At 46.9% G+C, this 27,569-nt stretch overlaps 1 protein-coding gene across 5 annotated transcripts; it reads left to right on the top strand.

Annotated features, from left to right (window-relative positions):
- The first annotated feature begins 407 nt into the window (after positions 1–407).
- Positions 408–26,456, top strand: SMCO4 (single-pass membrane protein with coiled-coil domains 4). Of its 5 annotated transcripts, XR_011091928.1 has the most exons (4): positions 408–670; positions 18,462–18,634; positions 19,167–20,069; positions 25,356–25,489. XR_011091928.1 is itself a non-coding variant. In XM_068669210.1 (3 exons), exon 3 carries the CDS (start codon positions 25,488–25,490, stop codon positions 25,665–25,667), a length of 180 nt encoding a protein of 59 aa, XP_068525311.1. In that variant the 5' UTR covers positions 482–670; positions 23,582–23,782; positions 25,356–25,487; the 3' UTR covers positions 25,668–26,456. The 5 variants fall into 5 exon arrangements, 4 of the variants coding, with proteins under 4 accessions (XP_068525311.1, XP_068525302.1, XP_068525296.1 ...); XM_068669210.1 differs by lacking the exons at positions 18,462–18,634; positions 19,167–20,069 and adding an exon at positions 23,582–23,782 and having other exon boundaries at positions 482–670; positions 25,356–26,456; XM_068669201.1 differs by lacking the exon at positions 19,167–20,069 and having other exon boundaries at positions 482–670; positions 25,356–26,456.
- The last annotated feature ends 1,113 nt before the right edge of the window (positions 26,457–27,569 follow it).

Genomic DNA, 27,569 nt, shown 5'->3' with positions numbered 1-27,569 from the left:
CACTCCCCTATTTAATGAACAGACAAACGCACTTGTGATAAGCCTTTTACTGCAACACCAGACAGAGACATCTCCTCAGGAACAGACGATGATTTTGCGCCAGCCTTTCCAGCCGGCCGCCGTGCACCTGTCCCGTACGACCAGACACAGTGGGGGTCCTGTGGGAGGATAATAGGGTACCGGTGGGGGACCAGGAGTCCAGTGGGGGACCGGTGGGGGTCTCTTCACCCTCTTCTACCGAGAAAAGCCGCCGAGGGGCTCCCCTGGCTGGTGCACCCCCGGGGAAGGCAGCGCTGAGGCGGCGGCCGCCCGCCCTCACCTCAGGGCTCGCCTCAGGGGCGCCGCGCCATGAGGGGAGCGGAGCGAAGCTGGGGGGACAGCGGGAGCCTCGGCGGGCGGCAGAGGGCGCCCCGAATTCCGCCAGAGAGGGGCCGGGAGGAGCCTCCGGCTCGGCTCGGCCGAGGAGGGAGGGAGGAAAGGAGGAGGAGGAGAAGGAGGAGGAGGAGGAGGAGGAGGAGGAGGGAGCTGCCACGTCCTCTGCGCCGAGCGGCGCCAGCCCCGCGCCTCACTCAGCCCCACGTGTGGCGGAGCGGGGGAAGTTGCGGCGGGGAGCCCGGACTCTGCCCCTTGCTGGCCGCCTGTCCCTGCTCTCAGGAGGGCGCAGCTCCGAGTAAGGACTCGCGGCTGTCCCGGGGAGGAGGTGGAGGGGAGGGAAGGGAGAGCTGAGGGGGGAGCGGTCGGGGCTCCGGGAGCCCGCTCCGGGCTCCTCCCGGGGGGAGCCGCTGAGTTGAGGGGCTCCGGGCCGGTTGGCTTGCCGAGGACTTGCAGGGGGGCTCCGAGTGCTCCAGGGAGGTTAAAAGCGGAAAGTTTTGAAGTGAGGGGAAGCAGGGAGCCGGCCCCGGGAAGGAGGGACCCGGCTGTGAGGCGCCGGGGGCGGCCCGGCCCCGCCGGGGTTGAACGGCGACCCTGCTGGAGGGGGGATCCGTGAGGAAAATAACTCTTGGAAATGTGGAAAAAAACTCCTCAAAAGGCTCGAAACTTCCTCATCTGGCGTCTATTTCTTTAATATCGCTTCCTCATTCGCGAGCGTGTGTGAGGAAGGACCGAGACCTGTGTTTAAGCAGCCGGCCGAGGGGGGAAGTAAGCTCGGGAAAGCATTAAAAGGTGACCCAGGGGAAAGAAAAATACGATAATCCCTTCTGAATGCAAATATGCTGCTTTTACCCCTTCCTTAAGCGCATTGGATTCATTTGTACGTGTGTTGTCCCTGCCGTGTGCTGCCGTGAGTTCAATTTGTAGCCTTTTTCGGGTCTCTGTACAGTTGGGTATCTTAAAAAATAATTTACTTTCCGCTGTGTTTCTAAAGCCGTTATGCTTCACACCTTTTAAGACGGTAGGGAAAATAAATGTTGTCATGGTATGGAGATTTCCATATTTCCATTCCGTGGTTCTGCCCCAAATTTGTGTCAGGTTTTTGTGGGCTCGAGCAGTGCCCCGGCTGCGCTGGGGCCTCCTGGGGATTTTCGTGATCCTCTCAATTTGGAAAACCTGATTGTGTGTTATTTTTAGGTCTGATGAAATTGTCTCCTGTAAATGAAACAAAAGTCTTGTAGTAATTCCCTGACACCCTGTTAAAAAAAAAAAAAAAGTTTCTAATTAGTGCATTTTTAATAACTTTATCTCTCTTCTAACTGCCTTTAGTGGCCTATTTATACCACGCAGACCTCCTTGACTGAAGTTAAGAAGAAAGCAGGTTTTAGACTGTTCTTAAGCTCTGTAGTTGGAAATTTCACTCATCTTTGTCAGATAAATGAACAGCTCGTTGTTATAGCAATTTTAGTTGTTACTTTCCCTCATGATATGCAGGAAATGTAGAAGGGACATTTACCAACAGGGATTTGGAGTGTGGTTGTCAAATACTTTTTATAACGTAGGAAATTCTAGGAACTACCTGTTTCTTTAGTGCTCTTTCCAGCAGGGACTCGCACAACTGTTATCTTCTGCTCCTCAAGAGGGTTTTGGCGAAGCTGTTGACTGCAAATGCAGGGTGATACAGAAGAGCATGGACAGCACTGATACAGACAGAGGTAAAAATGAGCCTTTTACAGAGCTCTGGGCATCTTCAGAGGCTGCCAGGGTGGCTGTCAGAAAGCCCTGTTTTTAAGGAGTCCTTAGCAGAACAGCCTCCTGGGGTGTGACCAGTGCTTGCAGGCCAGCAGGACTGTCCCTGTTTTGCCCCGTGAGAGGTAGTGGACACAAACTGAAGCCCAGGTGGTTCTGGTTCCATATGAGGGGCACTTCTGTACTGTGAGGTGACAGAGCACTGGGACAGGCTGCCCAGAGAGGCTGTGGGGTCTCCTTCTCTGGAGATATCCCAAACCCACCTGGCTGTCATCCTGCACAACGTGCTCTAGGTGATCCTGCTCGGCAGGGGTTGGACTGGGTGATCTCCAGAGGTCCCTTCCAACCCCGGCTGTTCTGTGACTCTGTGAGTGACTTTGCCTGAGACAAGATCTTAGCAGTGGCAGCGTGCCTGTGGAAGAGCTCCTGGGCTGTGAGGTGATCCCAGAGCACTGGGCTTGAGTGGGGGTTGTGCTGTGTGAGGCAGCTGCCCTCAGTCACATTCCTAGCTGCTCTTTTGGAGGTGTGCACAGCAACAGGTGAGAGAGTAGACGATCTCCTGGTCACTGCCTTATCAGTATGCTAGCAAAATTTTATATATATACTTAAACTAATTATGTTTTTCCATGCATTAAATAGGCAGTGAAGTGCTTTTGCATGTCTATACAATATACATGCTAATTAGGTGGTATGAGCTATCTTAGGGGATGGTCGATAGACTCCACAGTAGATCTTTTGGCTGTGGCACTTAATGTGTAAGATAACAGTTTATTTGTTCGTTTTTGTTACAAATTTTTCTTCTCCCTCATCTTTCTCCCTCGTGTGTTACTTTGAAGCCCAACGAGACTTGGCCCTGTGCTGTGTGCCTTACCTAGAAGCAGTGCTGTAGAGAAGCTGAAAAGGGAGAGTTTTCTCCATGAAGAGTCGCAGGAGACCTGCCCTGGTTCAGCAGGTAGCAGTGCTGTCATGGGGACTGCACTTAAAGGAAGATTAATTTATCTTTTACAGTGGTATCAGGGCTTGAGAGAACTGAGCACGAATTCTCTCTGCTGAATTGGCTGGGTTTGCTTTTACTCTTACAGCTGTGTGTCCCAGCTACTCCCGAAGAGTCTGAGCTCTTCGAGAATGGATCTGGCATTTCTTGATTCAGCTATTAGGTCTGTGTGCTCTGGAGCAAAATGATCTGTCTGTCTCCCTGCTAGTTACCCCATGCACTGCAAGAAGTATCTGTGGATTCATTGATGTCCTGTTGTCCCATAGCGATTTGTGTTGCGTGCAGATCTGAGCTGCTCTATTTTTTTTTGTGATAATTGTTTGCTTTCTGACAGCATGGAAAGATTTCTGTAATGTCTAGCAAAGAGATCTTGGTTGTTGTCTTCTCAGGAGATCTCCTGGTGTTAATTGGGTTCTTTAACCAGGTGGCTTTTTTTTTTTTTTTTTTTTTTTTTTTTTTTTTTTTTTTTTTTTTACAAAATAAGAGGCCTCTCTGATTGTTATGTTTCTGAACATCCTCTTCCCCCCCCGCCCCCCAAATTATTATTATTATTTTAATAACTATTGCAATATCAGCTTTCTTGTAAGTGCTGAGAAGTTACCTTCCTTTCAGCCCATACGGGAAGGAGTTGTGTTGACAGATGTGAGCTCTGTGAGGATTTGCTGAGCTCTTAATCCTGTTTGTGGCTAATAACCACGCTAATGTGGAAGGGCATCTTTCAGTGTATAAAGGTCTTAACTGCTGCTACCTTGGGGAAAGGTGCTGTTAAAATCCTGTAAGTGTCTTAGCAGGAATGGCAGTCCCAGAGGTTGTCGGTGTAAACCTCTGCAACAGTGCAGGCCTCCACCCCTACCTTTTTATTTTTTATTTTATTTTTTTGTGAGAGAGAATTTTACTTGTTAAGACAAAGCCTGAAATAATTGCTGTAGGCAGTAGAGGAAGGAGGCTCTGCACACTGGATGTGGCAGACAGCCAGAGATGGATATTTGTGAGCCCTTTAGGCACACGTGTATCTTGAGGGGATGAGAATGTGTGATAATATTCTCTTTGTTGTCTTTTGCCCTACCCCTGGTTTGGTCTCAGGGTTTTTTATTCTTCTCCATCCTGCTCTGTTTGATTTCTTGCACAGTGTTTTCAGTTGCAAAGAAGTTGGTCGCTTCTTTCTCCCTTTAAAAGGTGAGCTCTTTGCTTTTAGATGTCAACGTGACTGGAAGTTTCTGGCTACCTGTTATCATTAGAAATCTTGGAGAATTTCTTGAAGCACAGGGCATGCCCTGATTGAATTGTTCTGTGTTAAAGTTCTGAAGGGCTAAGCATAATTTTAAGTATATTAGCAACTTGGCAGAAGCTTCCCTGCCTGGTCCATCAGTATGCTGGTCAAAACCCAAGCTAAATAAATACTCTGCACTGATAGCATGTTCCCTGCAGTTCTGTGTGAGAGCAGAAGACACCACTGTCCACCCTGTGTAATTATTACGTGCTGTTAAAGCACCTTTACTGGGGCCAAAGGAGTTTTGTGTAGTTAACTAGTGATGCTTCTAGGTGTCGAAAGGCTTTCGAGCAAAGTAACCTTTTCCTTGTTGCTAATTTGCAATATTAAAGACACGTGCAAGATAATGAGTGACTTTAGTTCTCTGCTGAAACCAAATGGTTGATGAAACCAGGACTAGGTGCATACATGGAAGACCAAGGGTGATTTGTGGCACTGCTCTACAATGTGTGAGAAGCTCATTTTTTTGGTTTCTTTTGAGTAGAGGTAGCTAACAGTGCCAAAAATACCTTTATTTTTGCCTTTATATCAAGCACTCACTATAATAGCTGCAAGGGAAGGCTTCTGTGACCGTAATGTATTCCTTCTCTAACCGGCTTATAAAAATTGGACAAAATAATAGGGAGACTCAGTGGAAGTGTCAATCTTGAGGAGCTCTCCTTTTCTTTAAACAGGTGGTAATGATAATGCTGGGCTTTTCTCCATCCTTCACAGCTGCCTGTGGACTTCCTGAGGTGAAGGGGTTTAAGAAGGGGCTCTGCATGCAGGTAGAGTGAGTGGGCTCTGGCCCACTCAGGTGGGTATTGGCTACTAGAGAATTATGGCAGAAGGTGAGGAGACAAAAGCCCAAGGTTTTGTGAAGTGGCCAAACCTGTGGTGGAAGAAATGCTGAAACTCATTATCAGCCTCATCAGTGCTTGGGAGCTGGGCTGGAACGTGAACCCGGGACTGTTGCCTTAAGCCTCAGTGCCAGCTAGCCTCTTATCTGCTCCCTTTCACAATTTTTAGTTTATCTCCTGTTTGGATTGCACATGTTTGCCATTAGACTTTTTCTAATGATCCTTTTCTTTGCACTCCAGTTATCTCTGTATTTCTTCCCTTTTTACCCCCAGCTGTTTTTTTGTCACTTTGTCTAATATTTTTGTCGTATCGTTAGATTTTTTTTCCCTCCCTCTGTGTCTCCCTCCCACAATGTTGTTTACATTGGTTCTTCCTTTACTTTCATCTTCTTATATTTTTATCCTTTTAACTCTCATCCTTAGAGGAGCCAGTTTTACTTTTGGAGGCCAGCCCTTTTGTATTGATTGCCAGCTGCTTTTATTGCAACTAATTTGCATTCTCTGCTCTCATTGTGCTAGACAGAGGACTAGTGATTTTGAGTAGAGCTCTTTCCCCAAAGGCTTTGCTCAGAAATTGTCTCAGTATTTCACAAAAAGAGTGGAAAATAAAGAGCAGCATCAGTGCAAAAGCTGCTTCTGCCTAAACCAACATGTTTGTGCCTTTGTCACATGAAGAGCAGAAATGTGGCCGGCCCTGCTGCAGGCACGAGTAACTTCTCCAGGCTGAAGTGAGCTGGAGGCGTGGAGGAGTGCAGATTGCTGGAGCATTGGATTTACCTACATGGGCATCCCTTGGACTTGGCACTAGGAAAACCTTAAAAAGCTTTTTAAAAAAAAATAATAAGACCCTTAAAAATAAGTCTCTTAAGAAGTGGACCCTTAAAAATACTGATGGATCCTTAAAAATAAGACCCTTAAAAGCCTTAAAGCTCTTAAAAAAAAATTAATAAGAGTGCAAATATACTGTGGTTAAAGGGCTGAAGAGCTATGGCTGTGTGATGATATAATTGGGGGAAAAAATGAAGCAGGTTAGGGTGGGCTTTAACATTCCAGGTAGCACCTGCCTTCAGTTAGGCTCTCTGATAAGGGTCTAAGGGTCTTTAATAAGGCTCCCTGAGCCTTATATTGCTACCTATAAAACCCTCGTGTTCAGCCCATCTTGATGTGGGCCTTTGTACCGTGTTAGAGCTATTAGATAATCATGCCTTGGATGTACCAAACCTCGGGGTGTATTCATCTTGTGCTCAGACTGCTTTCTATTTATAAATTGGTCTCGCTGCTTTTCCACTGTATGTCTTTCTTTTTTTTTTTTTTGACACCTTGGCTTTGTATCCTCAGAGAGCAGTTCTCTGACCACGATACAGTGCTTCGTATCAGGCCCGGAGAGGAGGCGTGCTGTATAAATGTGTTATTAAAACTCACTGAAGCTTTTTGCCTCTAAAAAAGTTCATTTCCTAGCTTGCCTGCCTCCTAGTTGTTAGATGGCTGTAGCATCTTCTGCTTCATGTAGCATCTTTGTGTCGTGAAAGACCTTGTGCTTGGTCTTGCTACCCAAATAAAAGGATGACAGAAATAAGGAATGGTTCAGAGGAACCTCGAGGAATACGCTTGTAGTTGTTCATTTTTACGATCTAGAGACCTTTGCACTTACTGTACCAGGTCTCTCCACAACCCCACCCCACCTGGCACTGCAGTGCCACCTCCCTAGCAGTGGGAAAGCATGGTGCTAAACTTCAGGGTAGTTTAGGACAGAAACTGCAGATCTTAAATGGCTGGAAGGGGTTAGGTGGTGATGCTGCATAGCACTACGAAAACAGGTTCACTGAATTGACACTTTAAAGGAGTGGCCTGTAGCTGCAGTATTATGATCTGTGAGGTGTGTTTGAAGGCGGGGAGTTATTTGTGTGGAAGGGCCTTAGCCTGGAGGAAGGGGGTGCAGGTCAACATCTTGCCTAAATGTCTCGGTTTGGGACTGCTTCTCAGGAGCCTGGATGCAGAACTGAGATTATGTCAGTCTGCAGACCGAGCCTTAGCCAGCTTCCCTCCATTGTTCAAATCTTTCCCACAGTAGTAAGAGAAACATTGGGCAGGATAGAAAACACTGTCTGTGAAAGTAAGATTTGCCCTGAAATCTGATTGCCTTGAACTACTTCTAAGATTTTTACATGTTTAAAAGTTGGAACTGGCTCACTCTTTTTTCTGTTGCTAGTTTATTTTGCATGTTAACTCATTGTACGGTAACTTCTAGCAGAAACACTTCTGCATTTTTTTTTTCTTCCTTAATGATATAAGTTGGGGAAAAGGGACTGAAAGACTTGTATATGAGCATTTTATTTTTTGTCCATGTCTTCCAGCTGTAGCACTGCCTTCCTGAGTGGGAGAATCAGAAAGTGAGACCTTCCTGTTCTGTGTCCAGGGTAAAACGCAGAAGCCAGCAGTAGCAGTTGGAGTGAGAATCCATTTGACTTTGTGGACCCTCGCCCTTGTTAATAACAGGATGGGTTATTGCTACTGAACGTGGTGTGGGTTTTTTTGATTTTAAAGAAAGTTATTAAATTTATTATGTGTTTAAGGGGGAGCAGGGGTTGTTTCAAACACCCAAAGAAAGCTGTAGGAATAAATCCTTGCAGGAAATTCAGTCGCAGGCTGAAATATTCAAGTCAGTCTGTATTTATTAACATGAAGTTCCTCCCAGGCTAATTATCCCCCTCCCAACACCGACAGCAGGTAGCTACACGGTGCCTTGCAGACGCACCTCCACTTCTGTCTACACTCCTAAATAATTAGATAGGAGTTGGATCTTGTCTGTAAGCCTCCTAGCTTTGTTATTTCAGTGCTCAATTTAAAAAGCAGCGCTGAGAGGCTGGCCTTTTTAGCTTAGGCACAGCACTGCTCTAACAAACTGCTGCAGCTTTTGAACTGGAGCAGGTTTGCGTCAGATCTCTGAACAGGAGTGAGGAAATTTGGGACCAGACGTTCCCCACAACCGGTAAGTTTGGGAAACTGTTAGGTGGTGTTCATGGCCCTTCCTCATCCTCTGTACTTGCTCCTGAGGTGCCCAGCTGCCAATGGGAAGGTACCCGTGCACTTGATGCTTACATTTTTAATGCTTGGCTGCATTTTCTTGGCAAAGATTGGTTTTCCAATGCCTCTCTCACATCAGTGAAAAGAACTCACTGGCCCCCAAAGCTTTTCTGCTTCATGCACTTTGACCTTTTCAATCACTTTGTGGTTTTGTAAGGATACAGCCCTGGATAATTTGCAAATCCTGTGTTGCTGAGCTAAATGACATTTAAAAATAAATTTATTTATTTATTGGGAGAAAGGTGTGTGCTTTGATGATAAATGTGTGTTTTTCTCTGTATGACTTTATCTTTGCTCTGTGCCACGCGATCGTGAAGGAGAAATTCAGCACGAAGAGGCCTTCTGACAGGTTTTGGCCTTAGCAGCCCTTAGAAGCGCAGGAGAGGAAGAATTAAGAGGAAGAGCTGCAGTGTGCAGAGTCTGAAGAATTACCATCAGTATTTCCAGTCCCCGTTTCGTGTGATGTGAAGAGAAAGTTGACTGAGGATGAAATCTGAGAGCTAGATAAGGCCCCACAAGCAGCAGAAAGCTTTCTGGGCTGTGCTCAGTCTCCTAAAATACAGTTTAAGAAACAGCCAACAAAATATGTTTTCCAGGGGCTGAAAAGATTTCTAGGTGGTGATTCCTGTTCATCTGTAAGCTTCAAATGCATTTGATAATCCCCATAAAATGTGATTCAAAAGTATTTTTAAGCTTAACCTTATTTTAATTAAAAAGAGGCATCATGGCAGGATATTCCACATTGCATGTTTGCTGAACCGCATATGCTAGCTAGATAAATGACAGGAAATTTTTGCTCTCTGCTGTTTATTTGCTGCTGTCTTTGGTGCCAAATTTTAGTTGTTGCAGGGTTGTTTTCTTTGGGAATTGAATGGGGATGCATTTTTCGCTGAATGTTTTCATTTGTCGTGTGAAAATAATACGATGCTGCGTTATCAAAAATAAAGAAAAGTTAGGTTGTAGGCATGAATTGTACTGTCACCTGCTTTTTTTCATGTAATAATTTCAGTGAAGGCTGAAGTTTTGTTAGTCTTGGGGAGATTCAGTTGCTTTCCAAAATAAATATTATTTGTGAAAGTTTCTTTCAAGTCATCTCCGGGAGAGTGAACAGGCGAGGTGGGGGGTATATGATGTTTCCTTTGGAACATACCTTTTCCAAATGTATTTTTAAAGGCTGCTAAAATGTTTCCTGCCTGGGAAACCAAGGAAGTCAAGGCGAGAAGGAGGGCATGGCCATGGCTGTTACTTGAGTGCTGTGGCGTTTCTATGACTTCCATCTCCTACGCAGCTACAGGCTCTGCAGGAAGGGGATGTGCAACTTGTGCTGCAAACTTTCAGGTTGCCTTTTTCTGTGAGCACGCTGGTTTCTGGCTGAGCCACTTTGGCTGTTGGGCTGTCTCTTTTCATCTTCCACTGCCCTAGAAGTGTCGTGGTCTCCACAGGTCCTCGCCACCCTGGGTGGTTAAAGATCTCCTCCCTCCAGCCTCACGCTTCCAGCAGCGTGGCAGCATCAGCGATGTGCCAGTCCCTCTGAGTTCTGCTGCCAGTGATATTTCTTGTGAATAAAGTGTTGCTGTTATAGAATTCCAGGGAGCCCTGAATATAAATGTATCAATTATGTGTCAACACAACAGCATCTGTCGTTGAAATTGAGTATCATTTATTTGGCATCAGCATAGCGAAGATTTGGCTGGCGGCCAGGGTAAAATATTCCAGCAGCAAAAGCTGCAACGGGAGCCATCTCTGAAGTAATTCTCTGAAATTCAGGTGCTCTAACATCATCTCTTAATAAATTCGTAGACATTAGGGACCTTAAGCAAAAAGCTTTTCAGGTTTCAATTCATGTCTGGTTTTATTTCTCTTTCATGTTCAATTATTGTTTTTGTTCTTGCTTTCTGAAGAGATGCAGACGAGGTGCTGGGATGTATGCACCCTGTGATTTGAGGTCCTTCTTTTTGACTTTGCATTTCATATTCCAACGCCTGTTTATACAAAAATTCCAAGCGAATGCAATCGGTGATAGCTGCTTTGGGGAAACTTTGCTTAACTGCGGAAGAGGCAAGGCTTTTATGATAGGAGAGTTAGAAACGATATCTTTTCTCCTCAAAGATTAGTAATTGTTTTTTTTCATCTTGCTCTCTAATCTTGCTTGCTTTTTCTCAGACCTTACCTAACTAAGTTTCATGTTCCCAGAGATGTGAGTGAGTCAGAAAGGTAATTTCAGAAAGTTAGGAAACCCCCAAGTCTGTTGGACACCTTATTCGTCAGGGATGCACTTGCTGTGGCTCAGTAAGCGTTTTAGGGCACCTGCGGGAAATCAGAAAGAGATCCCTTTGCTTTTATGGAGGATTCTTATCAGCCTCGGAGGTGGTAAAGAAGCAACTCTTCTGTTGAATGGAATAGCTTGTAATGGCCAGCTGTTGCCTTCTGATGTAACTGTCTTGGAAAAAAAAAGTAATATAGGAAGCTGCGATTTGTCAAGCAGAAAACGTGTCAGAAAGATTTGGAGGTCATGGGATGCCTCCGCATTCCTGCCTCGTTTCTTTTAACTGGCTGGGCTCCAACAGTCCCTGTCCCCTCACCACGTTAATGCTCTTCACTCGTGTGCTGAAGAATCTCCGTTCTAGGAAAGTGTTAAGAACAATGCAGAGATAAAAGTAGTTGGCAGAAAATATGCATTGGGTTTTCAGTGCTGGGAGAAAGGCGTGTAGAATAAAGATGAGCTTTTCTTATTTATTTTTTTTATTTTTTTTTCTGTGAGGTTTGAAGTCCTGTGAAGTTCAGTTTCTCTCAGAGGGGGGAGAACACGGAAAGGGAGGGAGGTCTATGGCAGTCTCTGCATCTTAATCGAGTCGGTTTCTGTTTGGGTAGAAAAGAAATAGTAAATTTGGATTAACTCTTAACTTTGTCCTGTCAGAAGGAATCACAAGCCTGGAGTTCAGTAATGAAACCTCTTTAGGAAAATCGATGCTGCCTTATCCGAGCTCAATTTATTCAAGAGGGCAGCTCTGCTGCTGCCCTGGCAAAGCCTGGATGTAATGATTAACCTCGTTGTGACCGCTCACCTGACTGCTGCCTTTCCACGCGGTATTTATGTAAGCATGAGCCGAGCTGGTAGTGGAATGCTGCAGCACAATTGTATGAGCTATTTGGGGGAAAATCTGTTTCCAAATCCTATGTGCTGCGTGCTTCAGCCCCGCTGAAAGCGAGGGAAGCCTGTTCAGAAATCCGATGAGCCGTCTGCTCTCCGGATGAGTTACAATCGCTGTCCAACGCTGTGTTCAGCAGGTATCCTCGTGAGAGCTTCCAGAAGTGTGGGGTCAGCGGCGCTGCTCGAGAGGAGGGAGAGTGTGCTCCGTGTGAGAGCTGCACAGCCTGAGGTCCAAGGTTCAAAGCAGAGTGGGGTCACGCAGTATACAGTGTGCTTGCTGCAGCTCTGATCGCCTCTGTGGCTTTCTGCAGCTTAAAACAAATCCACAGTTCTTGTATTTACTTCCCAAAGTTCTGTTTCAGAAGTAGCTTTAGTTAATGAAGTAGCCTGTAGAGTGTAAACTGTGGTTCTCTTAAAGCAGAGAATAACAGGAGGAGTAATCCTAATGCCAGCTGTACCTAACTCCCTAAACCTGGGATCTCAGCCCACCTGGGATACGCAGGTGCTCGTGTCCAGGGAGAGACCTGCCTGAAACCAGTAGGTACCAACTGAGACGAGCTGCCAGACTGGAAAGGAACTTATTTGGCTTCCTTCATCTTCAGTTCGTCCCACACGTGCATGTCCAGAGGTTTATGAGCAATGCTGACTTGTTGCTACCACAATGTCCCTTCTTCACCCTTAGGAACTGACACGTGCTATTTGGAAGTGCCCTTACATTAAATTTGGGGGCCTCTGAATCTGCTTTTGGCACCTCAGCTCTTGTACCGAGGCAGCGCAGCTTTTACCTTGAGGACCAGCCCGTGTGGAGCAGCTGGCAGAGACAGTCCAGCATGTATCTAGTCAGCCCTGGAACCTTACGTAAGCTGTTCTCCATCCACTTTCCTCAAGGAGAACTTGGATGATTAATATTTACATAAAAGTGTTCGTGTTTCCACAGTGGAAGTGTCTCAGTCTCAGAAGAAAAGGTGGCTTTTCCCCTGGTGGCTTGGTGTGAAAACCCTCGCAAAGGCTTTCAGCGGCGCTGCCTCCGGGACAGGCATCAGCAGAAAAAACTAGGGTCGTCTCTAATTCGGTATTTCATTTCGTGAAATTGCCTACTCAGAGAGAAATAAAACATTTACATGTATATTAACCAATGTTTGCCAGCTCCTGGAAGAAAGCCAGTTCTCCCAGGGCCAAACAAACACTGAGTGAATGAGTAATAATCTGCTATTGTCACTCCTAATTTATGGATGGGCTGATAGAGCCATGTTTGCCATTTTAAGTTGTCCTATTTGCTTGAAAGGCTCAAAATCGTGATTAGCTATCAGCCTGGAATTGTGGAGGATCCACAGCGTGCCCGTATATAGCTGATCTGCTGAATGTAGCTGGTGCAAAACTTCCCAACCTCCCCACGCGATAAGAAGTAATCGTGGAAGGGGATGAGAACAGATGAAGGTTACAAGAGTTTGGGGGCTGTCATTTGGAAGCTGCGCCTCTTAAATGACCCTCAGGGTCCCTGTGCCTTGTTTATTTTTTGAGGAAATCTGTTTTATCTCGTTCGTGTTGGTACAAAGTTAAAAATCTGCGGATTCCCGAGATAACGGTTACATTGAGTTTGTGTGGTTGATAAGTAAGAAGAAGGAGAACACCATACTGAGGACTTTACAGAGATGGTTTATTGTGTCTTGGAGCCTTTTTATTTGCTTAAATTTTCAAGAAACGCAGTAAAAAAAAGTTTTGAAAACTTCATTTTACACATTTTTGCGTGCTTTCCTAAGCTAACAGCAATCTTTGCAAGATTGGGATGATCAAAAACAGCAACAAGATTTTTTTTTATTTTTTTGGCTGAGAAAGCTGCATGTGTTTTAAAGGGAGTGCTTCAAGTCCTTCCCGTCTGGGGTCCGTGTTCAATACTGCAGAGGGGCAGGTAGCACAGCATCCCTCTGGAGCAGGACCTGAGGCACACAGAGTTGTTCCTGAGATGAAATTCTCCTCGGGCTGTCCTGTGAATTTGTCTGCAAGATGCCTTGGCAGGCTGCAACACCGCCCCTGAACACAGCGGGAACTGGAGGAGAATTCCAGACCTCACAGGTCAGCTGCCCTGGGAAAATCCACAGTGCGGAGATGAGACCGATAACCGGTGTCCCTCTTAATGACCTGGCTCCCATCCACATCTTTTAGCCTTAATTGCATTTCCTTGACGCTTTTTCCTCCGCGTGCTGGTTGGAAGCTGACCCAGCAGAGGCACCTGGGGCTGGGGCTCCCTCTGAAAGGTCAGACCCGGGGTTTAACCCTGCCCTGCAGAGCCCGAGCTGCCTCTTGGTGGTCACGGGAGCTTTGATAAGACAGGAAACTCATTTATCTCTGATTTGAGAGGGCAAATAACACGGGATCCAAGCCCTGTGTCTGCTGGGCGATGGGCAGGCTCCTCCCAACAGCCATTCCCTGCACGCGCACGGTTCCCAAACCGCCCATGGGCCCTACAGATTAAATTGTTGCAGGTTCAGGGGAAAACCCGAAGCGATTTGCTTGCTGAATGCCTGCCCTTGCGTTTAGCCAGAAGATACCCTACGAAATGTGGCTGAGGTGAGTGAGGAAACAAAGCGAGCTGCGTTTTTGAGAGCAGGTCAGTTGGTTGCTGATAAAAATGAGAAGAAAAAAAGACAAAAACAACACACACAACAAAACCAAAACCCACAAACCCTACCGCATGGAGGAGTTTCTTGAAATTACTCCAACACAGGGAACTCCTGAGATGAATCTGCATCAATCTCCAGGAAGAAAGACAGAAAGATGCCTGCTCAGGTCTCAGCAGCAGCGGGTGCCCGCGGTATTGTAAATAGAAAGCAACACAAATTGAGGTGCTTATTCAATTTGCCTTTATGATGCTTTGAAGAGTTGTAACGGAACAGAAAAACCACTGCAGGAGCTGGCTTAGGAGGGTGCCTTAAATACCTGCGCTGCCAAAGAAACCCGAACAAGTTAGAATAATGGGTAGGCTTGTTCAGGAGAGGTTATCTAGCAGCGATTTGTCCCTACCATGGAGAGGGTGACTGAGAGCTTTGGAGGGATGTGACCGAGCAGTGGAGGGCTTAATTTTTTGGACGGTTTTAGCGTGGTGTCGAGTTTTAATGCATTTTCCAGGAGGTTGCACCGTAATCCTTTCTAGAGCTTATGCCGCTCAAGTTTTTCCTTGTTTCCCTTTTCCCCTTTCCCCTAGCTGACCAAAATTAATTCTGTGGGAAGCGTTCACGCTTGGGAAACAGACGGGTTCAGAATGTTTGCTGCCTTTTTGGATAAGGCTTTGGTGAGGTTTATATGGCATTCAGAGCTTTCTAAAGCTGTTGAAACCCTGTAGGGTCTCCCCAGCGAGGTGGCTGAGCAGAGCAGCTAGGAAAGCAAACCAGCTCAGAGCAGCGGGCTGGACTGGCAGAGAAGCCATTAAAAATGAATCAAAACCTGTCTTTTTTTTTTTTTTTTCTCTTTCTTTCTTTAATGAGATGCTCAAATTGATTTAATTTGGCAGGGAGCACACTGGGAAACTGCAGCGTGGGAAACTCAGACCGCACGTTTGGGAGCTGTGAGCCGGCCTGTGCGAGGTGCTGGGTGCTGCTGCCCCCGCGGGGGTGAGATGTGCTGTGGGGCGGTGTCACAGATCTCCTTGGGTCCTGCACCCTCCAAAGCAGCTTGTGTGCCACACCAACCCCTTGACGTGACCTAGCTGCGGTTAGCAGCTCTGGAACAGGAAAGTTTGGGTCTGCTCAGCAGGGAACGAAGCCGGGACGCTGCGCTGGGGGCACTGGGGGTGACTTTGAGAGCACTGAGAACACAGCAGAGCACTTGAAAAACAACCCAAATGGAAAGGAATAAATGTGAAGGGAGCGAATGAACGCTGTTAGGTAGGGAATGTCATGTTTTGGTCTGGGGAAGTGCTTTAGAAGATCGCTCGTAATTTGTGGTGGCTGAATTCTGGTGTGGAATCAATGGCTGCTTGCTGAGCACCGAGAGCAACTTGCGAGGCCCCTTCCTTTGACTACCTGCGCTTGCTGGTAATGGACTGCCATTATTCACACAGCTCCACGCCGTTTGCTTCTGTCTTTGCGTTGTCCTGAGTGTCCTGAGCAGATGGAAAGCCCTGGCAGAGGGCACAGCCAGCAGTGGTGCCAGAGCAAAACTGCTGAGGCAAAACCAGGCTGGTGTCCGGGGGCTGCCTCTGCTGGGAAACTCCCTTTGCTTCCAGCACGCAAAACTTTTTGTTCATCCATCTCTTAATTTTTTAATTTTTTTTTTTTTTTTTTTTTTTAGGTCTTAATTAAACTTTCTGCATTGGAATTAGTTTGCATTAATGTCACACTGTCTTGTTATGTGCAAATTGACAGACACTAACAGGGATTTGATCAGCCTAATCCAGCTGTATGTAATTATGTGCCTTCTCCTTAAATAATTGCAAGCAGAGTCTATCAATCACGGCAGGGAAGCCTGCTGCGTTATTATAATGTGGGATTGTTTAGTGAAATGCAATAGGGCTGCAGGTTTAAGCCGGGAAGTAAACAGAATGAGGTTTTAATGAGAGGAGTGATAGGAAGACCAAACTCCCCACCCATCCTGTGTTGCAAGTCTCAGTCCTCATCTTCCCGTCCCCCCAAAGGTGTCCTGATTGCGTTGTTGTCGCAATGTTTGAGCACACTGCTGTGATTTGAAAGGAGCCTGGGGAAGCTGCAGGTTTCTGGCTGTCAGAGGAGTTCCAGCCTCACCCATGGTGCTGTATTAATGCAAGGTGGGTTTTGTTTCACTCACTGATAACTCGATTACCCGGATCAACCAAGGGAGCGCAGAAGGCAGCAGAGGTGGAAATGAACTCAGCCACACCACAGCAAAGCAAAACGCTGTGAGGCGCTTGCCCTGCTTGGAAAACGAGGAGCTGAGGGAGGCTCCTTTCCTGCAGAGATGGGAAAGAGGTTCCCCTATCACACACCCTTCAGTTTGGGTTGACTTCTGTGTTAGTTCCTCTGTCCCGTCCTGCAGCCCTTCCCTGGCATGTGCACGAGGAGGGAGAGACAGGCCCGGTGCCAGCAGCCTTTCCTCAGCCTCCTACTGAAAACCCAGCTGTGCCAAGAAAAGCTTGAAAAACCAGAACTTCAAACAAGCCCTGAAACGAGTGAGTTTGAGATCACAACCCCTTGTTCGACTGCATCCCGTTCCAGGACACTTCGTACATCAGCAAGCTTCACTGTCAGGGCAGAGCTGTCCGTTTTGTCCTGCAGGACTGGCTCGGGAGGCTTTCAGGAGCCCAGATACACAGCAATTTTGATTTCTGTTATCTATAACGTGAGCCAGAAGAGAGAGATTTCCCTTCATGCCTTCCAAGGAGGCTGCTTCACAAGAAACCTGAGTCCAGCATTCACAGATTGTCGTTGTTTCTAGATGTTGTCCTGGTGTCTCTCAGCTTTCCTCCTCTGTTGGTCAGTCTCCATCGTTCCAGCAGCCTTGCTGCCACCCAGGCTCATCCCTTGCCTTTGGGTTTTCGTGCTTTTAGGCTCCACAATCCGTTCTTGCTGTGGGCATGGATTTTTTTTCCCTGCCAAGTTTTAGTCGGGACTGACTCTTTAGTGCCAAAGTTTTGATGACAGCAGAGTTATAACGAAAAGCAGTGACAGTCCCTCAGCTCCCGTGTTTGCATTACAAAACCCTAATGTCAGCCTTCAGACTTGCAGGCGTTCAGCCTCACTCCTGTCTGGAAGGTAAAAAATGAGAATTTCCCATTTAGGATTTAGGGTTTCCCATCGCCAGCGCAGAGGGTGAGTGCTGCAGGGGTGGCAGCTCGGTTTGTGGTGCTGAGGTAGCCACGAAGTGAACCTGGGAAAGCAGCACATGAATTTTAAGGAATGTGACACCGGCGGCTATTGGGTTTATTTAACGTGGCTATTTAGAAGCAGTTTGGATTTCCATAAATGCAGCGGACAGATAAATGTCTCGCCTCCGCCGGATTTTTGTCAGGAACAGCTGAGAAAGCAAGTTTGCAAGAAAGCTGCTGAGCAAACACGTGGTGTGAGGTCGTGTGCTGGGTGCTGTGGGTTGCTGCCCCTCTGGGCAAGATCATCCGTGGCTGTAGATGCGGAGAATGGCCAGCTTTTTTCTTCCAGCCTGGCCTTGGGAACCGAAATCAGGCAGTGACAAAAATTGCATGTTTATTTTCCTTGTGTTTTCGGTAAATATGATTCCTGCTTCTTCACCGGACTGCCTCTTGCAGAGGCTGTCTTGATACCGAGTCTTTATTATCCGCACAGACAAATCTTGGTTATTTGTCCCTCTGTTCATAGAGCAAAAGGTCTCGCCTTTTTATTTTTTACTCAGTTCTCTGCTGTTTCTTTGCCATATTCAGGGCAGATCGGATTGCTCTGCACTGGATGCATCAGCCTAAAATGCCATCACCTCGTCTCTCTTCAGCAATTCCCCCGCAGATGCAGAAATCCGCGGCTTTTTGTTTCTAATACAGACTGCTTGCTGCCTCCCAGTCCTCGGGATTGTGAAAATCGTATGGAAACAGCTTTTTGTTTTGACGGCCTCACACTCCCTGGCTTCCTGGCAGTGCTCAGTGATGGCTTTCATTTCCCAAATGCTGCGAGGAGTTTGGAGACTCTCAGAGCTCCATTTGCAGTAAATGTGATGTTGCAGTAATGACGGGGCGACGCAGATTTAGGGCTGTAATTTGGCAAAAAAAAAAAAAAAAGAAAAAAAGAAAAAACCACAACCAAAAACTCACCCCCCCACTTTCACTAAAAAATAATGTTAAACCAACTTCAAGCAGCATCTTAATAGTTCTGTATCATTATGTGCGTAATTAAAAGCTTTTGCCCTGGAAGAGGGGGTTGTTTTGACTTGTTAATCATAATTCTTTGCTGCAGTGAAGTCGGCTGAGGTAGGTTCGTACGGTATTAAGGAGCGGCTTCACGCTGTGCTGTGAAAATCCATTTCTCACAGAGCCAAAATCTTTCTCTTAATGCTCTTCTTCACTTTTAGCGCTCCGAAGTCGTGACAGGTAGCGTCACCGAAACATGAAGATCTCAAATTTAGCACTGCCAGTATTATCTTCAGCTGCTCGCCGGCTCTGCCGCGTAACTTCTGTCTGGGAGCAGCGGGCACGGTGACCCAGAGCATCCCATAGAGCAGGAGCCAAAGTTCTCCGTGTCGCGGTGAGCTCTTCCCACACTCCTTCCGCGCTCAGTTGCCTTTGTTTCAGTAGGGGGACAGCTCGTACACATTAACAGTTTATTTTTTGAGCAGATAATGTCTGTTTCTCCGTGTTAATGGTCCCCCGGAGCTGCGTGTCAGCGCCAGAAGGAGCTGTCCTGCAGCTGGAATTGCTCACTTTGTCCCGAGGCTGCTGGAAGTGGGTTTGGGGGAGGAGGGAGGGTGTGATGGGGATTAAAACCTTACGTTAATCTTCTGGGCAAGCCCACTCATTAGGGTTCAGCTGTTTCAGTCAAATTGACAGATCTCTGCTCCATCCATCTCTGTCACCCACACAAAGGGCTGCACAGAACATTTTGCTCCTTCGGAGCCTGTCAAATAATAAAGATTTTAAAACTTATTTTACACCGAGTGTTTAAAAAGCAGCGTGATTCCACTTGGACATGGCTGGGAATGTAGCTGGACAGTAAGTGCTGCAGTTGGATAAAAAAAATGCTAGAATCATGCTTGTTTCTTTTTTATTTCCCCCCTCAGAGTCAGGTTTGCAGGAGCATGAGGTGCCTGGTGTCGGACAAAAAACGCAGGAGCAGTTTTGGCTTCTGACTGCAGGAGCTGGGCGTTCGCAGGTCTGAGCTCTTCTGCAAGTCCCGTAGGGCACCCAGGTCGTGACCATCTGAAGGAATGCAGGGGAGATGCAAGGATTCGCATTTTTCTCTCACACCTGTGAAAACCGAAGCACAGGAAAAGCAAGTGGCGGAGCTGGACCTTGGCCTGGCCGGTCGGAAGGGCTGCGTGCAGACCCGAGGTCTCTGGAGACCCCATCTAGAGCTCCGTGCACACGTGTTGCTGTTTGTAAATCTGTCCCGAGCTCCTGCTGAAATACATTTTAAAATTCCTATTTCGCTGCATCTCTTAAGCTGGCCAAAGCACGTTAGAAATCGGTGACCTTGCCGGTGCTGTTGTCACAGTGGCCAGACCTGAGAGCTGCAGGAGAGCAAATCCCCTGGCCAAAACGTGGTATTTCACCTCGAGGTAAAATCAGCTGTGGAGTAAATCTGTGCTCCGTGGGGCAGCCTGAAACAAGCCTTGCTTTTACTAAATTTTACCTGGGGCTTGGATAACAACGCCGCACACAGTTCAGTCATTTAAAAAAAAAATAAATCATCTGTGTGGTTTCACAGGCAGGAAATAAAGTGGGGTCTAAGCAGCAGCCAGACGTTAATGAAGGCGGAACCGTGACGCTGTTATCCCTGCCAAGCTGCCGGCCGCAGGCACCGTGAGGTGGCCGGTCCCTGTGTCACGATTCCTTCAGCTGCCACCTCCTCGTGGTGGTGGCCTCTTCCCATCCCTGGGGCTCTGCTCCTGTTCCTCCTTGCAGGGCGCTGCAGGGCCCTGAAGTCACAAGCCTGGCAACAGAAACAAGGAACACGGCGATAGGTTTGTGGGTTTGGCTTCTTCCTCTTGACTTGCTTTCGGTTCTGGTGTGTCCTGGTGACTGGGACCTACTGGTTTTTGGGGCTTTTTGACGCTGCAGTAAGGCGAAGAGCGTTGTCTGCTTACATATCTCGTGTCCTTTTTCCCTCCCATTGGCAAGCAATTTGGATCCAGCGCTTCCTCCTGGTCTCCTGTTCTGTTGTTTGTTTGTTTGTAATGGCTCATTACAAACATACGTGGCCCTAGGGGGAAATTTAAATGATAAAAATTAATTCTCGTCGGGTTGTTTGTTTGAATTTCAAGACGATTTGCTGTCCCAGATATGTTACAGTGTCGGGAGCAGGATCCTGGGGCCAGGTTAATCCAAAGTGGCTCACAAACGCCTGTAATTCGGGATTTGGAGAGAAATTATTCAGCTTAATGCGGTTAATACACTCACACTGTAACAGCAGTGAGAATAAGTTCCTCAGCTGTCTAGACGTGTGATTACACCAAGAGCAGATAAACGAAATCTGCCGGAGCTGGCTCTGCCTTTCCTGGTGCCCAGAGCAGCCACGTGAGGAGCTTCTACCTGCAGATCACTGCTGGCCTGGGTTCATTTCACAACAACAGGAGGCAGCGGATTGCCAGAAATTCAGGTTGGAATATTGTTGGTGTGTGTTGCAGGCTGTCGGTCCCTGTAGGTTTTACCACGGCCTCGCCCCTGCTTAACCACATTTGAGTTGCCTCAAGGTGTTGCCAAATGCTTCAGCATCGCTTTGAGTAACGTCAGCGAGCCTACTGACTTGTGCTGTTAGGCTTTGAGGTTAGCTCTGCAGCCCAGTTCAGAGTCACTTCACCCAGAAGTTAGAAAGAAAAGCGTTTTTACAGGTAGAAAGCGGTTTGGATGATGAGCAGGGGGGACTGTAATCACACTGGCGAGACTTCGAGCCGGAACAGGAAAGCTGTGAGTTGCTATTACGTTGAAGACCAACATTTTCAGGTTTGTCTTCACTGCTTGAGCTTTCCAGGTTTTGTTCTGCTTGAAACCTTAGTTTTTCAGGGTCAAGTTGGAGCACTGCAGTATCAGAGAGAAGAGGCAGCCTCTGAAATGGCTGCTCCAAGCAGCTGCACCCAGTCACTGCTTGCCAGTCACAAGAGGAAGGTGAAATTAAAGACAGAGTGTTGTGGGCTGCAGGTATTCCACTTCTGCTGGACCCTGTTAATCTTTTCTGTTGGTATTCCTGCAAATGTCCCAGCTGAGGGAGTCACTGACCAGCAAAAGCAGTGGCTGACCCAGTTTGGTGTTCATTTCCAGCCCTGGAGGTGGTCGAGGAGTTCCTAGAGAATGGGAGGCAGCCTCAGGGGGATGCTACAGTGTGTGACTGCACTTGGAGTGGAAAGAAGGCTCTCAGCTTCTGTTTGAGGAGACAAGGCAAGTTTCCAGCTCTCCTGCAGAGTGAGAATGCTGGCCACTGAGCTTGGAAATGTTTGCACAAGGCTGGAGTACACCGAGGCCATCGCTTTCTCATCACCCTTCTGAGAGCAGCTTGATTGGAGAATTTTAAATAGGCAGTGTTAACTAGGTTATTAATCACAGCCTTCCCGATGCTATATTATCTCCTTCCCCTCCTTGTCCGAGTTTGGCCTTCCCAGTGGGCGAGCAGGGTGATTTCTGGCCCGTGAAGCCCACGTGTGGCTGGTGGGAGGCCTGGAAGTGGATGAGGACGGCCGTGGCCCTTACTCTGCACAACACGGGCTGCAAACTTTCATTTTATGCAGCTGAACAGTTTGTGAGCACTGCAGGAACACGCCTGCACGTACCCGTACATCGTCCTGGACCTTTCCTGTGGGCAAGTGTTAACTCCTGCAGAAACCACGCGGGCTCCTAGAGGCAGCAGGAGCCTGGCAGCAGCTCGCAGAGCCTGGCGGCCTCCTTTCTGTGGTTCAGGTAGGATGAACCCCGAGGCTCATCTGGCTAAAATCTCTAGGCTGGTTTCTCTGCAAGGCCACCTCTGCTGGTAGTAAAGCCAAATAGCCCGGTCTGCTGGCAGCGTGTTTGAAGATGGGTGCCAGACTGCCAAACTGGAGAGCACCAGCTTGCAGCTCAAGTGGCGCTGACATTTGCAGGGAGGCTTCGTGTTCCAAGCCATCAGATGCTAGCTGGGGTATGTAATTAACTCGGTATCATTCTGCTTCACAATGAAATATTCAAAAGAGACTTGATGTTTCTACTGCCTGGGTAGCAAGTGATGCTGTGTAGAGCAAAGCATACGTTTATTGTTCGAGAGATTGGTTTCATGGCAACTCCTGTTTGTTACTATGGCACGTGGAAAGTCCCAAAGGATTTCACTGTCCATCACTTCTTGGGTCTTGTGAGTAATCCAGACACAAAGCCCGCTGACGTGCGCTAACAGTAGAGACAGAAAACAATATGAAAATACCTGAAATGCATCTCTAGTTATCCCAAGGGATAAACGTAAAGCTCTGTTTTGCATAGTAGTTCCTCCGGAGTTCGGTAACAAAGCTTGTGACCAGAGTAGGAGGAAAATGGAAACTGGAGGAGAAAAACAGAGGTTTGTTTTTCCCCAGAGGAAAGCTAACAGTGAGTTGGAGAAGTGATTAACAAAACAAAAAACCAGCCTCCCCCCAAAACACAGATTGCAGCAGTTGCAATACCAAAGATTTTCTCCTGAATCAATAAGAGAGATGAGGATTTGACGAAAGGAACAGGTAATGGTGAGAAGTCAGGTAGTCCTATTTGATTGAACAGACTGGAACAGGGTGTGGTGCATTTGCTCCATCCCATTCCTATTTGCCTCCTCATTATGAAGTTCACCGATGGCTTCTGGTCTCTAAATACGTTCTGCATTTCAGTTCCAATGCTGCAGCTGGCAGAAGGAAGACTTTCTAAGACTTTCTAAGGCTTGAACTTTGTCTCCTCTTTGGAGAACCATCCCAGCCAGCCAAATTTCCCTTTTATGCTTTATCAACACTGAAAGGAACCGCTTGACTCGGAGGCCAAGTTGAATTTATGGAGTTTAAGATCGGAAGAAGCTGGCAAGGCGTGCACATGGGATGCAGAAGGAGCGACCCCAGGTGCCCGTGCGTCCTTCACGCTGGACTTGTTCCTCTGGATGGCACCCAGGGAGGAGCTCAGACAGACAGACAGATAGATCTGTTGGTTTGCTGGTGGGTTCCCAATGCCACGGGACCGTTCTGCCAGCCTGGTTGCTTCTGTGGCTTTGGGTTGGCGGAGTTGTCCCGCATCGTACCCGAACTGAGGAAACATCTCACCAACCTGACCAACTGGGTGAGATTCACAACAGGCAGCTGGCTGCGAGGAGAAGGGATGGGTGAAAGGACGAAAGCCCTTCTGCAGCAGCACCTTGCTGATAGGTGGGGATTCTCCTTTTGGACGTGGGCTTTTTAGTCTGGCTTTGCTTCTGTCGTCAGGCTGATGAACAAGGCTGAGCGGTAACACCAGCAGGAAGAATCTCACTTTCTGTGAAAACCACTTTTTTTTTTTTTTTAAGGTAGTCATAAGACAACTTGTAACGTTGACCAGAGATGACACATCAAGAAGTCGTGCCCGTGGTGAGCTGCGAGCACGTTGCAGCTTTGCTTGTTGCTCTCATCACCTGCAGCTAACATCAGCCTTGTGCTGTGATAGAAAAGAGAGGAAGGAAAGAGGCAGTTGCAGTCACCCACTAATTTCGTCAGATGTTTAATTCCCGGTACGTTGAGTGATGGAAAACCATCAGTTCCTATTCAGTTGAACCAAAAATTAACTGCTCAGCACCAGTAACTGTTCCACCCCAATTTGTGCTCAGGATACAAGTGCCCTGCGTGCAGCAGGGATGTGGCAAGGAGGAACAGAGCCAGCCCGTGGCCCTCTCCCTCCCCCAGCCCAGGCAGTGACTTACACAGCTGCAGGCAGTGTCGGGGGAGAGAAAAACTTCCCTGCGCCCTTGGGTTCGGTAACACAAGCACCTCCTAATTCTTCTTTCAGGAAGGCTTCACGTGGTGCGGTGTTTTTGTTCATCCTGCCTGATAGATCCTTCTGCTTTTATAAACCAGTGCGGTTGATGCTCCAGAGCAACCAGCTTATTAATGACTGCTTGTCTAAGACAGCGATTTGTCAGCAGGCTGATTATCACTTAGGATGCTCTTTTTTTTTCTTTTTTTTTTTCTTTTCTTTTTTTTTTTTTTTTTTCTCCATAGAAAAATGACAGCTGTAAGGAGAGGGAGAGCACTGAGTCATGTTATGGTTTAGGCTGTGTTCTGTAAGTTAAGCAGCTCCTTCCCCACGTCCCTTCCTGTTCGAGTACCCTTTATTCCCATAAATACCAGGTGTGGATGATAAATGCTTAATGCTTTTCCTTACGACAGGCTGCCTGCTCTCCCTTCCTGGTTCTGCAGATTTGTGGGGAGCCACAGACCTTTGGTTGGGAGCCTGCTGCTCTTACAAGAAGGGGCAGCTGGTGCTCTGTGTTGACGCAAGACTAATTCATGTTGTTTTCATTAAGTCTTTAGCTGTGTTATCTTGTTTGCCTGGGAGGATGAAATGTATGGTGCTGGGCTTTGTTTCCAGCTTAATACAGGGCGAGTTCAGTGCTCCTGGGCGAATGGACACACCATGACAAGCTGATGTAGTTTATCCTGGGGAAAGTGTTGCTGGACATCGAGGCCCTGGAGTGTGTCCAGAGCAGGGCTACGAAGCTGGTGAAGGGCCTGGAGCACAAGTCCTGTGAGGAGCTGGGTGTGTTTGGGCTGGAGAAGAGGAGGCTCAGGGCAGATCTCATTGCTCTCTGCAGCTACCTGAAAGGAAGCTGTGGGGAGCTGGGGGTTGGCCTCTTCTCACAGGTAACCAATGATAGGACTAGAGGGAATGGCCTCAAGCTGTGCCAGGGGAGGTTCAGGTTGGAAATGAGGAGACATTTCTGCTCAGAAAGAGCAGTCAGGCACTGGGACGGGTTGCCCAGGGAGGTGGTGGAGTCACCGTCCCTGGGGGTGTTCAAGGAGAGGTTGGACGTGGTGCTTGGGGACGTGGTTTAGTGGGTGACACTGGTGGTAGGGGGTTGGTTGGACCAGGTGATCTTGGAGGTCTCTTCCAGCCTTAATGATTCTGTGATTCTACAATGAAGTGAACGAACACGCTGCTATTCAGTTTCATTCAAAAAAGACGAGTGGATATTGATGCCAGTTAGGGAAAAGCTTTACCAAGTGAAGCTGGAAATGGTTTTAATAACTGCATTATATATGTAGATTTTGCTCAGAAGACTTGCACTTTTCCCCTTTCTCTTGCAGTTTCTCGTACAGCCAGCCAGTTGAAGGAGACGGAAGATTTCAGCCCCCTGCTTCGAGAGATCTTGGCCCATCTTCTGCAGCTCAACTCCCCTCACTCCTCCGCTTTGGCAACCGAAAGATCCTCAGAGGAAAATGAGGCAGCTAAGAGGGAAGCCCAAAAAAGAGACCTCCAAAGACAAAAAGGAGAGGAAACAGGCGATGCAGGAGGCCCGGCAACAGATCACCACTGTAGTGCTTCCCACGCTGGCCGTCGTAGTACTGCTGATTGTGGTGTTTGTTTATGTCGCAACTCGCCCAAATACGACTGAATGATGCGGCGTTGCAGACTTTCTACCTTCGGGGTATTCATGCTTTTATCAAGAGCCAAAAGAAACTCTCTGCCACTCCTGATACTTTACAAAAGAACTTGCTGGTGTCTTCGGTCTTTTCTCTTGGTTAGGGTTCCACAGTTTCTCTTTAGGAATGTAACATAAAACGTATTAGTGAATGTGCCAGTACGTTTTATGGTCCAGTTCATGTGCCTTTCAGACTTTTAAAATGGTGTTTTTCTTAAATCTGTTTGAAGCTCTATATTGTAAGAGGAAATTCTGTTCTGCTATAAATTTGTAAAGAAATCAGCGTTCAGCTTTTATCACTGCTATGGATAATGTTGCTCCCATGAGCTCTTGTCTGTCTATTTCAGAACTTCCAAAGAAGTACATTTCTTCTTTGTACTTAATGTCATATGAAATGCTTTGATTCAGAAAGGATATATTTATTTTTTGAATAAAAGAGAGAAGTCTTACTTGGAATGTTATTTTGCAAAAAAAAAAAAGTGGCTTAATTGTGAAAGCCTACACTGTGTAATATTTTTTTTCATTAAACACTATATAGTTCACTCAAAAATAATTTCTTTTTTCGCAACGAGATGAGAACATGCAAAGTGAATACTTCAGGATCCACCAGATGCAGGAATATCAGAAAGGTTGGAAAAACAGATTTTCTACCATTTCTGCCATTTATGGTGAAATCACGAGTACCTACATAAACACAGAGGGTTGTTTATATGAATGTTAAATATTTAAATCCATAAAGTGGCAATAAAAGGTGGTTTTGGATGCAGCCCTTGGTTATTTTTTTCCATTTTATTTTACGTTTCATAAAGGAAGGAAAAGTGATGGTATAACTCTAATCTCTTTACTGAAGTGAGCCACTGTCCTGTGAAATCCCCTTCCTCCCCTGACTTAAAGGGAGCTTCGAGCACAGTTTAGGCAGTTTTAGGCTCGGAAGTCAAACTATAAATTCTGTTTAAAACGCTTGAGTAATTCTGTATTTTTCTACAGCCCTTTCTCGTCCAAATATTTGAAGGCACTCAGCAAGCGTTAAGTTTCGAAAGACTTGGGAGGAAGGAATTTGAGAACTCTTGACTCTTGCTTAAATACAGACCAAGCAAGCAAGAAAGTGATGCTACAGCGTGTGGGAGCATAGCAGGACGTGCTGCTGTGCAGGCAGGCAAAGACCGTGCCCATTTATATCAGGTGCCACCTTCTAGTGGTCCCAGTGAGCTTGGTGGGACTGTTTCTAGGTCTGACTGTGAAAAACTGGGCTCTTGCCCAGTTTTAACCCAAGCATCAACTCAATGCATTGTTCTATCCCTTTGGGTAGCCAAAGCTGTTTTGAAAAAAAAAAAAAACACACCAAAAAAAAATGACTCAGAAAACATAGGCAAGCAAATGCAGTTCCCTGCATTAGGCTCTGCCCTAAGGCAAACGTCCCCGAAGCGTGGTGAGCCTGTGACCAGGTACCAACCAACCCAGCTCAGGAGGGGACGCGTACCCAGTTGTTACGCTGGGATGGCCGCTGCTGTTAATAGTGCCTAGAATTAAACTGGCTCTGCGGACCGGGTTGTTTTTGAGATATGAAATCTGCTTCAAGCTGAAAGGGAGAGTTTGGATAAATTATTAGGATTTGTTTTGTTTTGTTTTCCACCCAGTTGGCAGCGCAGTTGGGATGGCAGCACAGTGAGTGACACAGACAAGATGGTCACCCAGCCGCACGCTGGAAATTTTCTGTGCTTTTGTACTGAGAGCTGCTCCTTCCAGTTGGAGAGATCCAAAGTAGGGCTTTTATTTTAATATTTTATTTATTTTATTAGTTTAGTTTAGTTTATTTTCATTTATTTTCACTTTATTTTATTTATCAGCCCAAGCAATAATTTCATAGACTTGGAAAGCT

This window comes from Anas acuta, chromosome 1 (genome assembly GCF_963932015.1).
Source record: "Anas acuta chromosome 1, bAnaAcu1.1, whole genome shotgun sequence".
Taxonomy (NCBI): domain Eukaryota; kingdom Metazoa; phylum Chordata; class Aves; order Anseriformes; family Anatidae; genus Anas; species Anas acuta.
Note: the sequence above shows the minus strand (reverse complement) of the source record. Positions and strands in the feature narration are given on the sequence as shown.